This window comes from Hippichthys cyanospilos, chromosome 11 (genome assembly GCF_059441005.1).
Source record: "Hippichthys cyanospilos isolate Australia breed blue-spotted pipefish chromosome 11, RoL_Hcya_1.0, whole genome shotgun sequence".
NCBI classification, from domain to species: Eukaryota; Metazoa; Chordata; class Actinopteri; order Syngnathiformes; family Syngnathidae; genus Hippichthys; species Hippichthys cyanospilos.
Genome location: NC_142379.1, coordinates 1060852 through 1076179, shown reverse-complemented (window position 1 = coordinate 1076179; position 15328 = coordinate 1060852). Strand labels below are relative to the sequence as shown.

At 46.3% G+C, this 15328-nt stretch overlaps 3 protein-coding genes and 1 long non-coding RNA gene across 10 annotated transcripts; 2 read left to right on the top strand and 2 right to left on the bottom strand.

The window, feature by feature from the left end:
* Positions 1-1141: 1141 nt before the first annotated feature.
* Positions 1142-2085, bottom strand: LOC148415379 (olfactory receptor 52J3-like). Its single transcript, XM_088427039.1, has one exon. It carries the CDS (start codon positions 2083-2085, stop codon positions 1150-1152), a length of 936 nt encoding a protein of 311 aa, XP_088283165.1. The 3' UTR covers positions 1142-1149.
* A 664-nt stretch (positions 2086-2749) lies between these two features.
* Positions 2750-7343, top strand: LOC148415378 (uncharacterized). Its single transcript, XR_015867161.1, has 2 exons — positions 2750-6434; positions 6519-7343. It is a non-coding gene; the product is annotated as an uncharacterized LOC148415378 (long non-coding RNA).
* LOC148415377 (neuronal acetylcholine receptor subunit alpha-10-like) lies at positions 3249-9761 on the bottom strand. Its single transcript, XM_088427037.1, has 5 exons — positions 9157-9761; positions 7997-8142; positions 7411-7565; positions 6209-6741; positions 3249-5183 (listed from the first exon to the last, which is right to left on the bottom strand). The coding sequence occupies exons 1-5, from the start codon at positions 9218-9220 to the stop codon at positions 4531-4533; spliced, it is 1551 nt and encodes a 516-aa protein (XP_088283163.1). The 5' UTR covers positions 9221-9761; the 3' UTR covers positions 3249-4530.
* Positions 9490-15263, top strand: LOC148415376 (acyltransferase PGAP2-like). Of its 7 annotated transcripts, none has more exons than XM_088427042.1 (7): positions 10899-11163; positions 12222-12253; positions 13112-13294; positions 13758-14007; positions 14077-14183; positions 14456-14564; positions 14797-15263. In XM_088427042.1, the coding sequence occupies exons 3-7, from the start codon at positions 13133-13135 to the stop codon at positions 14925-14927; spliced, it is 759 nt and encodes a 252-aa protein (XP_088283168.1). In that variant the 5' UTR covers positions 10899-11163; positions 12222-12253; positions 13112-13132; the 3' UTR covers positions 14928-15263. The 7 variants fall into 7 exon arrangements, with proteins under 7 accessions (XP_088283171.1, XP_088283172.1, XP_088283168.1 ...); XM_088427040.1 differs by having other exon boundaries at positions 10900-11163; positions 12177-12253; XM_088427043.1 differs by having other exon boundaries at positions 11084-11253; positions 12177-12253.
* The last annotated feature ends 65 nt before the right edge of the window (positions 15264-15328 follow it).

Below are 15328 nucleotides of genomic sequence, written 5' to 3'. Positions count from 1 at the left end.
AAAATGCAGAAAAAAGAAGAAACCTTGAGAAGGCACTACAGGGCATAGTTTGCATTTTTTATTTATAGAACTGGTCCAATACAAGTGCTACATTAAAACATGAGCTCGCTTCAACAAGAATATAAAGTTCGATTTTGATTGTTATTGTCATAGAAATGATTTTTATGGAGCTGTTGTGGTGTCGGCTGAGGTGCAATGAAATTTGTCCTTGCAATGTTGAGATTTTAGCAGGTAAATGTTTGAGTTTAAGTGCGACCATTCATTTTTCGTCGACAGATGGCCGTGCGTCTATTAAATAGGTCGTTTTTGAAAAACTGTTGACACAAAGTAAAGTTGGTTTGCAGGTTGGGTGCTTGTTAGCCCTGCTTCAGCTCCTTGAAAGAGACTAACTACGTCACATAAGAAAACATAGAAAATGCATTCCAAATATTAGAGAAGTTCAAACTAAGGTCACTTCTAAAATAGAGATGTCCGATACCATTTTTTCCAGACAGATACCTGTACGAGCACTTCAACTTATGAGTAGTCACCGACACTGCAAGTACAGATACCGCGAGTCCTAACTAAGTTCTGATACACATAATTTACTCCCAAAACATGAATGATTTCAAGCTAAATGATTAACATGGCCTCCGCATCCGTTCGGCACACTCAATTTAGAATGTTTTTACTTTTTCAACCTTGTCTTATACTCTGCGTATCTTTAACACTTTTAACGGCTAGGTGTCCGGGAGTTTTCTGGAATCTGCTAGCGCCCCACGGTGGTTTTGAGGCGTCGACACATAAAATTCTATTGCACCCTATTGGTGAGTTGCAGTTGAAAGGCTGAATGCAAGAATTGGGGGAAATGCATGATAAAACACGGGGCGCTCAATATGTCTAAAAAATGACAGTAGTCCCAATTTTGAATGGCGGTAAATGAGCCCGACATGGGCTCAATTTGACACCTATCGGGCGTACCTCCGGACCTGCCGTTCGCAAGCGTTTAGAAGGGCCGGCATGTTGAAAGTCGACACGTTTTGACAACCTATGCAATATTTGAGCCTGTTTTCGTTTTTTTTTGTTTGCTTTTCTTTTGATATCACTCTTCAAAAAGATCAAAAAGCGGGGTCGAAATTCCCCCCGGGGGTCAAGTCGGCTTGCGAGACTTCAGAAGGAGACCCTGTTGGTCCAAACCCTGAGCAGGGTGTTTCGAATCTCGCTGGTGTACAGCCCGTAGACCAGCGGGTTGAGGAGCGGCGAGATGATGAATATCAAGACGCCCATGACCTTCCGCACCTCGCCCGAGACGTCGGGGAACCTGTGCGACAAGATGGTGAAGGTTCCCGCCACCTCGAAGATGATGAGGATGAGCAGCTGCGCCACGCAGGTGTTGACCGCCTTCTTCTTGGCGTCGCCGCGCCGGCTCCCCACGCAGGCCAGCAGGATCTTGGCGTAGGAGAAAACCTGGACGGAGAGGCTGAGCGCCTGCATGAGGGCGGTGTTGAAGAGCCCCACCGCGTTGTTGAGGGACGCGTCGCCGCACATGAGCTTGAGCAGCGAGGGGTTGTCGCAGAAGACGTTGGCCAGCGCCCAGCGGCAGCGCGGCAGCCGGCTCTGCAGGGAGAAGAGCCAGGCGATGAGGCCCAGGTCCAGCGCCCAGACGGACAGCACCAGGCACAGCACCGTCCGGGGGGTCATGATGGAGCCGTAGCGCAGCGGCATGCAGATGGCCACGTAGCGGTCGAAGGACATGGCGGCCAGGATGAAGAGGAGCCCGCCGCCGTAGAGGTGCAGCACGAAGGCCTGCAGGACGCACAGCGGGTAGGCCACCCGCTCGCTCTCCGACAGCATGCCCGACAGCAGCCTGGGCAGCATGGCCGTCACGCCCATCAGGTCGTTGAGCGGCAGGCTGAGCAGGATCAGGTAGACGGGCTTGTGCAGGTTGCGCCGGAGCGCGATGACCGCCAGCAGCGTGCCGTTGCACAGCGCGCACAGCGAGTAGAGCAGGACGCCCGCCAGGAAGACCGGGTACTTGCCCGCCGCCGGGATGGCCAGCGTGTCCAGGATCACGTAGGGCGGCACCGCCCCGGACCCGTTGGACATTTTCCTGGGAGGGGGGGACCCGGCCGCGGGGCGCCGTCCCCGCGCCCCGGGCTTTTAACGCCGTCGCCGACGACTCGCCGCTGACGTCGCCGCCCCCCTCGGGGATGGGCGGCCGCCCCCGCCCCCGCCTGCGTCGCGCTTCGCCTTTTCTTGCCTCTGTCCGGGATTTTCATTCGTAAGCCTTTCTAAAATCGTGTCTTTATTTCTTCGACTGGCGAAACAAATTGGAAAAAATTCAAACTGAACAAATACCAATTTTTTTTTTTTGTGGATTTGGATTTGTGACTATTGAGAATATTTGTGTACCTTGTAATCTGGACCACACACGACAATAATTGATCTTGATCTCTCAAATGGAACAAACAGAAAAAATAAGTTCAAATGCAAAAACAATTTTCTTTTTGGAGAATTTTCATTTCTGACCACTTTATTTCATTTGATTTTACCTCACTATTTGCGTAGGTATTTTTCCTCCTAATTTGGACCAAACAATATATCTAAACATGTATATAACGGTTTTAATATTTGTGTTTCTGCTTTTGAACCTTTAAACTAGGAATTTCCACTTGGCAACATTGAAATTGCTGTAACTCCGTGTATTAGATATCCTTTTACGGGGAAGTGTAGAGTTGGGAGTACAGTGTATCAATATCTCATACAGTACTTCATTTTTGGAGACATAAGCATGATTTTGTGAATTGATTTTTACTTTTACGACAAAAGAAACAAACTAAAACATTGGTAAGAAAAGCCGAAAAAAGTTCAATCTCTACTTTGCAGATTTCAGTTACCGTCGGCATTTTCGGGAAGGGAACCCCCTCCACGAAGCACATTACATCAGCCGGCGGGCCTCATTAGTTTAGCGTCAAAACACCTTATTATTAATGAGTTCCTTTGGGGTAGCGACAAAAATATTGTTATTAACTGCCTGGCGTGCTAATTACTCCCCGTAGGCTTTGTATAAACCTCTGCTAGCTAATGACGTGGCTAATTGTTATCCAAGAGTTTAACGACACCCCCGAGGTGTCCACTTGTTTGTTTTCCAAACTTTTATTCAACAGCGAAACTGTTCCGTATTGAAATAGGTGGTCTCGGTCCACACTTGTTCTTCAGCTTTCGCTTGCGCCACCTTTCGCCAGAAGAAAAACGCGTTTCACGACCTGTCGTGGTAAACGAATGAGACTTTATTTGAAGGATTGATAAAGTCAGAGTGTATTGTCGCATACATAACGATACATACCGATGCAAAATGATACCTTTAGTCGTCAAAAATTCATCAAATGCGGATTATTGAGCTTTCTCTGAACTTGGCCAAAGTTGAGCAGTTGGGACCTTGAGAATGGACTAATTGTTTCTCCCGCGAGACCCGATGTGGACATGACAGATGCTGAGTGGTCCCTTAATTGATTTTATAACCACACATACTACGGCCCCAACAGACACTTTTCAATTCCATCGTAAATGCTAGAAAGCAGCTTTATTTGTATCCATCATTACACGGAGACGAGGATAGGTGCGCAATGGTCGCCAGATCCTTACTGTAGAATCAATGATGAATACGGGACCAGGTCAACATTTCAGCTTTTGCATCTGAAGCGGAAATGCAACTTGGAGGAATCGGCGTATTTTGTTTGAAGGGAGTGTTGTGGCCAAGACCAGAGGTCCCCAGCTACCGGTCCGTGGATCATCTGATTCCGGGCCGCACTCGAAAAAATAAACTTCTCATGACCTGTAAGAGTTGGTGAGGGTTTGTGTTGTTTTGCCTCCCTCTTCAGGTGTTTTTGAGCAGTTTATCTCACTTTAGTTTATTCCAACCTGTAATACGACGGTCTGATTGAATCACATGACACCTCCGGCTCACGGGGCAGTGACGACGTCAACTGAACAACACAGTAGTTTCTGTGCTTACAGCTGCTGGACAGCTCCCAGAGTTCTCGTAACTTCCAATTGATGTTTGTGCCCGTGAAAGCATCGCTTGAGAGTTGTGTTAGTACATTTCACGTTGTAAAATTGTCAACCGTTGATTCAGTCGTTCATCCAATGCCAGGGACGTATTTAAAAAATTTTTTCAATACTCCAGAGATTAAATCCCAGTTACTTGAAGTATTAAATCAATCCTTGAGTACATTGAAGTAATTAAATCCCAGATACTCAAGTATTAAATCGATACCTAAGTATCTGGGAAAATAGACAAATAATATAAGTATCTCCAAAAAAAAAATAGTGGACTGGGAAATGTGTACTTTATGAAAGTTGGCTATGAGACAGGGAATAGATTTTCGGGAACAAATGAATACAATTTCATGGATCAAATCTTAGAACTTTTGCTGTAAAGGTCGATACTGCCGTTCGTCCAGTCCTTTACGTAAACACGACTGCAACATATGGCGCTCCCGTAAAACACTTTTTGTCAAGCCCGACTCCCCTACACGAATGAGCAGGTGGTCAGATGGCTTTGCCCATGATGAGAAGACTCATGAAGAAGACCATGATGAAGAACAACCACATGAAGAAGCGATCCAGTACTTTGGCTACCTTCTTCCACTCGCCGGTCCTCTTTTGAGTGGCCCTCTGCTCCCGATAGCAGTTGGCGATGTATTCCACTTGGGGAAAGAGGAGAAGCCTTTCATCGCAAGGGTCCCGACGAGAACCCTCCCTGTCACTCACGCCGCCTTTCCGGCATCTCCTCGCGCTCCCCGAGTCGTCGTAGTCCCTGTTGACAAAGGCGCCGTTCCTCCAGGAGTTGTAGCGCTTGGTGGGATTCGGCCCCATCGACCCGTCGAAAACTTCTTTTTCCTCCGGGGTCACGGGGAAAACCGCCTCCATTCCGAAGGTCCCATCCGCTCTGTAGGCGCCCCCGGAGCTGTTTGCGTCGCCGTTCTTCACCGGGGGGGTTTCCCTCTTCTCCAATCGGGGAGACATGCAGTTGTCCCCGACCTCGTAAACGAAGCACATTCGGGCCATGTACTGCAGAATGACCTTCTTGGCCCATTTGGGGACGGGCTTGGCGTCTGGGCCGCAGTGGTGAATGTTCATGATGAAGATAGTCAAGGCAGTGGAGGCCGTGATCATGGTCATGGTGGCAATGTAGTACTTTCCTGTTGAGGAGAGACAATACATAGTCTTTCAAATTGGTTAGTTCGAGTCAATGACCCTAAGCTAAACCCCATTTTGAGCTCGAATCTGAGGTCAGTCCTTTTGAATGGTACTTTGAATTTTGTTCCCTCTGATTCAGAGGGCTTCATAGGTGCTACTTCCTTCTCAAGTCATGTCTTTATACCTCCTGTTTTAATTTTGTTCCCTCTTTTTCAGAGGGAATCAGAATCCTTCAGGTTCTTCTTCCTAACAGTCCACTGATTGCTAAACTGATCTTCCAGATTCAGATTCCTCATTACCCGGGGTTGGAATTAGCACTGAAAGGTTTTCCGGTATCTGTGTTGATGCACAAGACAAGAAAGAGCTGATAGGCAGCACTATGAGCCACTTTAACACCATGTCTGTTGGGTATGTGGGGCCACTAAAACGTAGCTAGTTAAGGACATCCGTCCACTAAATGGGGAAGTAAAAAAAAAAAAAACGAGAGAAATGATTCTGTTCTTGAGGAAGGGGCGGAGTTATAAAAGCTTGTTTTTTCTACTTTCATCGCTTCCTGGTCTCTTCCTGTGCAGCGATTCGCTAGGTGACAGCCGATCAGAGTGATGATTTGTCGGGCCTGATTGAACATGCTCAGTCGGATGAAAACGCCCTGCCAAAAACCTCACTTTCTGACAGTGCTCCGCTACGCCAAGCCAATGGTGCATGCCCATTCCCAATGTTGGATTGGCGTGTGGGCACAAGTCTTTGGACTAGTGACTGGTCCCTGATTAAAAGTCTAGCATAGACCACCGTGGTTCTGTTGTGTTTCTGCGCCAGTCCTGCTAGTCACAAGCAAGCCCGGCGACAAAAACACAACAAAAGCAGCCAAGAACAGCCTTTGCTGCTTGGCTTTTGGATGTCGCTAGCATGAAAACCTACCAAAGCCATGCTGGCGTTTTCTAGTTTTTTCTTTGTTTGTTTGTTTTGCAGGGGTCGGAGAAATATAAGGATGTGTCAAGTGTCACGCTCGATCGATCCTTAACCCTACCGATGAGTGGTACATTCTCTGATGGCGGCATGATCTCCGCCACCAGAAGTTGGAAGACAGTCAGCGCCAGCATCACGGTGACACCCAAGGAAACTTTTTCTCCAGAGTCCGCAGGCAGGTAGAATCCCAGCGGAGCCAGGAAGGAAATCATCACGCACGGTATCAGAAGATTGAAGACGTAGAAGGACGCCCTCCTCTTGAGTTTCAGCGTGTAGGTGACGTCGGGGTAAGGTTCGGCACAGCAGCCGTACAAAATGATGTTCCTTTTGGCCGGCATGCCCAAGACTTCCCACTCCACATTGTCCACCAGGTCGGCCAGGTCGGCGCTCTCCATGGCGTTCAGGATGTCCAGCTGGTTGCCGTTGTAGGTCCACGAGCCGTAGGTGAACCTGCATTGCTGCGCGTCAAAGGGAAAGAAGGACACGTCCACTTTGCAGGAGCTCTTGGTGATCGCCGGCGAGTCCCACATGATCTGGCCGTCGTGGCGTATCACCACGTTGGTGTCCATGGGGCCCGTAAAGCGGTCGTCGGCACTGAAAGTCACAAACACACTTTGCGTGGAGAAGTGGATTGAGATCAAACCGGGACCCGAAAAGTCAGGTTTGAGATCAACTTTCGGTCTGAAATGAACGTAAATCCTCTAACTTTTGCACGGGTTTAAAATAAGACTGCCGTAAATGTCCCATATGGCTCAATAATTGCAGTTCAAGTCTATTCTGACTCCCAACACAAGATCAGGGATGGGAAATCCAGGTCCGGAAAGTAAAACCCCATTCCACAGATTGGCTTTCGCAAATCCGTCGACTCAAGCGAATGGTAAACAAGCTCGTCCACCGGCCAGGTGACTAGAGTTGAGTAAGGACGCACCTGTGGCGAAAGCCAAGCTGTGGCCGGGTTTTGTCTTTCTGGCCAAGCATTTCTCATTGCAAAAAAAAAGACACAAGTATACCCACTTATGAACGAGTTCGTCCCTCAGTGGCCTCCGTCTGTCTTTTATGTATTTACAGTAAGGCAAAGCTGATGGGAGCCAAGTCTTGAGAAGAAGTGTCTCATTTGTTGTCGACTTTGTCCTTTTACCGGGGCATAAAAACCAGACCGAGCTCTGCACACTCCCATGAATAAAGTCTTCAAGGAATGTCTTGTGTCTTTTTCATCAAAACCGAATGGTCGTACGACGGTAACTCGACACCAGTCCGACCTACTTGTTATATAGGACTATATCGGGTCTCCATACATAACTGCTAGGTATGCGGATGGTATCGAGGCCATCGTAGTCATCCTTACTCCATTTGAGATGTGCGTCGAGCCACACTTGACGTATCCACAAATAAGCCGTCAGTATTTGGTTTCGCTCGTCCTGGAAAACATCCGTTGTGTAAACAAAAACAAATTAAAAAACAACGTTTTGCTCTTTCAAACTACTTTTAGTCCCAAGAGTTGTACAAGCCAAGTGAGAAGACCGTAAAAAACAAACGTTGCGTGGGCTAAAATATATTTACAGTTTGAGGTACTGTCAGGTTTAGGTAACCTCCAAGAATATTTCATGCACATCAAACTAGAAGAAAGGCAAGTAGCTTTTACTCGCGAGGAGGGCGAACAGAGACCTGCAGCTTCTCAGATCTCCTTCTGGTCTAACTGCACATCCTGTCCACTCCTCATTTATTCATTAATCCCTGAAATGGTCTGCAGGTTAAACTGAGTTCCCTCAGAAGTTGCACAAGCAGAAAAATGAAAGTTTTTCCAATACTTTCCGAGCTGCTTCCTTCAGTCATAAAAAAGTGTTTTTACCATGTCGATGATTTGCGAGAGCGTGACCTGCAGGGTGACGTTGAGGATGGCGTCGGTGTCCTCCACCGGCCTCAGAGCGCTCGTGTAGTTGTCAAACAGATCACTCAGCAGCTTCTGAGCGAATCTGCTGTGCGCGCAGCGAGAGGCTGTGGAAACGTCAGACATCATCGCTCGGTGGAATGAACGGTCATTTGAAGAACTCACAAGTTTCTATGGAAACATCCTTTTGAACCATTATGTCCCATGTTGGTTCTGGGGGAAGCGTTTTACTTCATGCAACGCATAACATATCTGCATATTCCTGAAAACTGCAGCAGCATTGAATAGCCAATCAACTCCCTGCTCCTATTGTGTATGTCCAGGTGTTCCTTGTTCGTCTAGTCAGTTTTGAGTGTTTCCTGTTTCTTTTCAGTTCTTGCTTGTCGCTATCGATGTTGCGTCAATTGTAATTATTATTATATGGTGATGAGTCCCCTTTTGCTCCCTGGACATTGATCTCTGGACTCTTTATTTACTACGAATCATCAAATTGTCCGCTTTGGTAAGTCTGACGTTCACAACCTCTTCGCTTATCAGATTTCCTATGAATTCTCAGTTTTTTGCCGCGGGTCACATGCTGCAGATGGCGGGCCGAGGCCTCGTCCGGATGGCTTTGCGAGGAGATCCTGACCCGAATCCGTCAACGAACACCTGCACTCGTCCTCAATCCAGCGTGTGAGCATGTTACCGTGTTGTTTGTCAGACACACGCACAGAAGCCAGGGACGTGATGTTTTGACATCTTCTTAGTTGTTGAACGAGCGATTTAACAGTTCGCGCATTAGCCGGAGGTAGTTTGTGTTGCAGCGAAAGCTTACGCACGCAGAAGAGGGATTACCATGACGGTGAAATCCCAAACATCTGGATGCCACGATACATGGAGGAAAATACATGAAAAAATAATAAATATAAATGGACAGTGCATTTCATTAGGACGTTTGCACGCGTTAAAAGTAGAGCTACTCCCCATTCATGTAACCAACACTAGAATAAATTTGATGTCATGATAATTAGGGGGATTTGTTTGCGGTTGTGCCCCGTATCTTGACATTTAAAATTGGAACTAAAATAAAACTGAAAAAACGAAAATACAACTGAAAACACACGCAAAAAGAATCTTACCTGGCAGCAACACTGAGGCAAAAACAATCAACCTCAATAAACTTTGCACTTGCGATCGTTTCATGCTGTCGAAAGCGGGTTATCCCAAAGCAATATTTATCAAAAATAAAATAAATACGATATCGCATGAAAACACAATAATCTAATAGAAATGCAACGAGGAAAAAAATAGAAATCAATCCTCTCACGTTGTGTAGGTTTGTGAGACCCGAGGGGCTGCTCGGGGAGGCGGGGCATTGAACGATGACGTAACCGAACCAAGCCCCCGCGCAACGCTGCCTCATTCCCGTTTTTTTCGGGTACTTCCGGTTGCAGCTCGTTTGCTCCATTCGGCTTCCGTACTTTTGGGTTTCAGCACCACGGAGAGCTCAATCGCCGCCCAGCGGAGGAAAAAAAATATACCTTGACATAATGAACGAATCCTTCACGTAGGCGCGATCGGAGGTGTTTGCATGCGCGCGTGCATTCTCTACGCGCGCGCACGCCGCTTGTGTGGCGCCAAGGATTTGCCCACAGTGCGGCAGGCGCAAGGCAGGACGTCCTCTCTCCATCTTCGCCCGAGCACAAGTTCATTAGATCAGCGGCTGACTTTGTCATCTTGAGTGAGTGACGCAGTCGCCGCCATCTTGACTTCATTAGAAGATGCACCTGCATAGCTTGGTTCGCAATTGCTCGGTGCTGCTTCATCATAGCGGCGAGGGAAACTGGGCTGCGTCATTGTTTAACGTTCGAACTTGTAATGTAGGCTAAATCCTGAAACAGCATTTCTCACGTACTTGTGCACAATTAGCTTAACATTGCTCTCGGCTTTTTCTGTTTAAAATTGGAAAAGTTCAGACTTTCCTCCAACGCAGCTTTAGTTTTGAGTAGCGCATGCGCATACATTGTGCCACAACTCAAACAAGGTGGACGGTTTGACGTACGTTTCGAACAAGTTTGCCAGGCAAAATCACTGGCAGCTCCAAATGAAAAAAGAAGTAATAATAATTGCACTAGGAATGTAAGATATTGTTTTTATATAGTTCAATCTAAACTACCACCTTTCTCCCCGTGTTATTGAACATTTTATACCAGATGAAGTGCTGTTTTCTCTTGCCATGTTAAGTGTAATTGCATAAACATGGCACCAGATGGTGCAATGCCGCTTTTATTGTCAATGTCCTGCAGGAAGGTTCAACTCTTGCAATTTGCTGTCAACATTTTTTTTTCCCAAATCACAGGGCTGATTATGATGTTCACCATCATAATGGTCATCACAGGGATGATTTTGATGTTCTGTATGACTTATCTTTCACCCGTGAAGACATCCATCCATCAGTTTTCTAGAGCCGCTTGTCCTCACAAGGGTCGCAGGCTTGCTGGCGCCTATCTCAGCTGGCTACGGGCAGTAGGCAGGTGACACCCTGAACCGGTTGCCAGCCAATCGCAGGGCGCAGAGAGACGAACAACCAATCACGCACCCAATACCAATTTACTATGTCCAATTCACCCGCCGTGCATGTTTTTGGAGTGTGGGAGGAAGAGAACCCATGCGGGCTCGGGGAGAACATGCAAACTTCACACAGGAATTCGCAAAAATTTCACAAAACATTTCATAAACAAAAATGACGTCAACTATTCATAACAGGACACATTTATTTAGATTTATTATGTAATGTTATTATTATTTATTTAGATTATTTAGATGGCCACTATACAATTTTTCTAGCTAATAATCTTGTTTGTAGTCGAGCGCGTGTCCACGTTGCGCCGACCTTTTTTGTTCAACGCTGGAAAGTAAACATCTTAGCCAAAGGCAAGAAAAAGAAGACTTTTGTGGACAGCATTATGATGCTTGGCAGTTTTGGGCGCCTGCCCACTATGATTCATGGACAGCATACACATCAGAGTCATCCAAGACTTCAAAGTTTGCCTCCCGCACTTCCTGGCCTTGTTTCGTATGGGCTCTGGGATTTGCCACCGGCTTATGTGTTCCGCGCTGGCGTTGGGACGAAATGTTAAAATGTGGTAACGTACAAGTTTGTATACAAATTCGCACCATCGCTCGGCACGCAGGGGTGCCGCTAATTTTTTTTTACTAATGAATTTAAATCTCAAGTAGGTCCGCACCCTATCGGAAAAACTCACATTATGACCAATGTTAACCCTAACCGAAAGACTTTTTTTTTTTAAAGGTGTCCCAGTACAAGCGTTTCACTTTCGCTAAGATAACAATATCCAGTACGATTATCAGTCGAAATCATACATGATTATTTAGGGCTGTCGCTATCGAATATTTGCAGTTGATTATTCCATCAAATATTTCATTGATTAATTGAATAATCCATATTTTGTCATTAAAGCGCTGTGTAGTGATTCCCGAAATGTAAGACGCACCTGTGAATAAGATGGTCAAATTCAGGTCTTGTCATCGTGTATAAGCTGCACCAACACTTTGGCAACGATGTCAAAACTATAAAGAAAAGCAGAATAAATCGCATCTATTGTAAAGTCTTCATATTTTCCATTGGTCGTATCCGTAAGTTGTAAATTTGTTGCACGTCAAGTGTGTTAACCCGTGCACTCGTAAATGAATCATCTGGAGATAATAACTTTTTTCTCTTAGTTTTAGTAATAATCCTGTACGTGAAAGCTGATGGACTGGGACGTTGGTTCAGTCTGCTCGCTTCTTTTCTTGAAAATAATGCCGTAACAATCCTCAGCTAACACGAGCCGCCGTTAACAGCCGACTGACGTCCCCCTCTCGTTCGTCCCATTACCGTAATTATTGTAAGTAAGAATACGTAAATAAGATAATAATGCACAGCAGTGTGTCAAATCTGCATCAAATCCGGATCGATCCTCCTCGATTGGTGTCAGATTTAAAAAAACGAATTTTTAAGTTAGCGTTTGTAGGACGCACCCCCACTTTCGGACTTGACTGTTTAGAAAAAAAGTGCATCTTATATTTGGGGGATTACGGTATTTATCGCTTAAAAGTACTGATGCGCTCTGATGTACCGTGTTGTTTGTTGTGAAAGAAAATAAAGTTTGTGGCCAAAAAGAGACATGTGCCTCTGTGCTAGGATTAGGAGATCACTGGGAATGGGAAAGAAAGGTAGGCAAGGTTTTATTGATCACATTTCATACACTTTATTTATGTACGAACGATGTCCATGCAAATCCTACTTTGTCCACTTATCGCAGGGGTAGTATCGGCTAAAAAGGAGGGAACGCCGTACTCGCCAAACCTTTGGATACTCGTTCCTGGTTGGCTCATGGTTTTTTCCCAAACTCAAAGCTTTGAATGGCAAATCTTTGCAAATGTTTTGTTTGCAATAATGACATCAGTCTACTTTGAAGAAGGACTACAGGAATGAAAACGCTTACGAAAGAGAGGCTGACTTTGGAGACGTTTGTCCGTTTTCGTTGAAACGTTTGCTCGAAACCGGGTCCGACAAACATACGGCCTGCGGGCCCATTCCGGTCCGCCAACGGGTTCAATCCGTTCCGCCAAATGATTTTGTAAAGTAAAAAAATGAGCTAAAAAAATGAAGAACTGGAAGTGTTTTGGAAATGGTAATGTTCATATTTTATGATTCTTACTGATGTTGCGCTTGCACTATTTTGACCAATATGAAAAAGAATACATTTGAAGTTGTTTTCAAGTTATATAAACATGTACCATGGTTTTATTGGTCTGTCACACTTGGGAATAGATTTTCCTCTCTTTACATCACTTTAAAGCAACTTTGAATGCACTTTTGTAAGACTGCAAGCACAACATCACTATTAATAATAAAACATTAACAGTACATCCCCCCCAAAAATGCTCCTTTTTATACTTCATTACAAAATCATCGCGCGGGCCGGATTAAACCCCGTTTGAGGACCGGAACTGGGCCGCGGGCCGTAGGTTTGACACCGCTTGGATCACCGTTGATCTTTATTTTACTCGTTTGTTTTCGTGTGGCAGGAGCAGGAAGCGTGAAGTGAGATGATTTCGGGCCCGTACGGTCACGAGAGGCCCCTGGTCATCCGGGTGTCGTTCACGGCGTGCGCCCTGGCCATCGCCAGCCTGCCGCTCATGGGCCTGGTCAGCTGCGTCCTCATCTCGGCCTTCTTTCACTTTGAGGACTCCACCAGCACGCACTGCCAGGTCTCTTGCTACCGTAACGGAATAAATCTCATCCACCATTTCAGATTTGCCACCTTGTGAGCGGTCAGCGAACGCAGCGTCCGTGTGACGTTGAATGCATTCGTTCCTTTTCCTCGTACCGCGGAGAGTTCTTCTTTCCATAAATAGTCGCGCACCGAAAATTAGGGGGGAAAAATATGCCTTACATTTGGGGAATTAGGGTATTTTAGGGCCGCGCGCGCCATGTAAATTTAGCCTGATTATTTTGCAGATTAATCGATGAAGCCGACAGCTGCGATTGTTTTTACCGGCCGCCGGGGGGAAATCCCCTTGTAGATAAAAGGAGATACATAGGGAGAGGCGACTACTTACGGTTGTGTTGGTGCGGTACTCTAACAATCCGAGCGCGCCGGTGTTACTTGGCTTGCGGGCCGCATCGAAAATAGCCGTCGGTAAAAGTGTGCGCTTGTGCATGCGCGCGCAGGTTGCCAACTACCTGCCGTCCATCAGCGCCTCCATCAGCCTGAGCCCCGAGCGCCACATCTGGCGCCTGTGCGTGGGCCTGCACTCGGCGCCGCGCCTGCTGGTGGCCTTCACCTACTTCAAGTTCTACAAGGGCTGCTTCGCCGCCCGGCTGCCCGAGTGCTCGCTGGCCTACCTCAACCTGGCCTTCTCCGTCTCCGAGAACCTGGGCCTGCTGCTGCTCACCTACGTCTCGTCCGCCGAGACGCACTGTCGGTACCCGGCTGTTTTTGAAACGTGTTTGAAAAGCAACCGACCGAACGTTCCCCTTTTTGTCTCAGTCGTCCACAGGGAAGGCTCCATCCTCTTCCTCCTCAGCTCCTTCGTCTACATGATCATCACGTGTCATCTGTGGAAGGCCATCAAGAAGTGTTCTTCGAATCCCCAGGTAAGGACGCCGTCTATGAATAGATCCAGTCGAAAACTTCATCATCGGAAATGAGAAAAAAGACATTTGGGGAAAGACCGCAACACAAAAGGGCCGGCACAAAGTACGACATTGATTGCTTACGTGTACAATTTTAATGCATTCTGTTGTTACGTCGCTACCTGGCGCTTGGCTGCCAATCAAGAAGTTAACAGCTATATAAGCCAAAATTCGTTTAAAACTGGTCTGGCAGTAAATGAGGTCATAATTATTATTTTTTTTTGTCTCCCCAGGATGCTAAATCCCATCACTGGAAAGTTCGTTTGTTAATCCTCAACTTGTTCTTCTGCGGCTTTGCAGTATTCTTCTACATCAAACACAATTTGTACTGTGAAGCAGGGAGTAAGTATGACATCATCTGTGAACTTTTGAACATTTGATTCCTTAATGCCAGGGCCATGTCACGTGATCACTTTCTAGACTTGCACAAGTTAACAAAATGCTTTTAGTTTACCATTTGTTTGAATATTAAGGAAGAAATATTTGTTATTCATTTTTACAATTCTGTTGTCATTTCAAGGGTTATCCATTTTCATGACAAATAAATGACTTTTTTTTTTTTTTTGCAACCCAGGTTACACCCTCTTTGCCCTGTTTGAGTATTTCCTGGTCTTCTCCAACGTGGCCTTCCACCTGACGGCGGCTTGGGACTTCAAGACCCGCGAGGTGATGGTCATTTCCTGCTCCAACGACAAAATCTTCTGACTAGAGACCCCCCCAAGGGCGCGGCGAGAGCGGGGCGGGCCCCTTGCCTGCCGTGGCCCTGGAAAATTGTCGCAGAGGCCTTTTTTTCCTCCGCTTGTGATGAGATGATGATAAATATTTGCACAGAGGTTGGAGGATGGATGGCCGCGTGCCAATTCGCTCCAAGGTTCCACGTCCTGCCCAGCTTGTGATGTGCATCAACACATTTGCTTGTTTTGCTTTCTTGTGCGGAGACTCGCGTTGTCTTGGAAGTACAAAGCCGACAAGATGATTTGATGTGTGCCAAAGTGACAGATCTTTCATCAAGCTTTAAAAATAAATATTTATTGAAAAGGAGCAAGTACCAATTTATTGTATATTCCGGAGACCCAATGAATGTATTTTTTTCTCACATTGGGGAT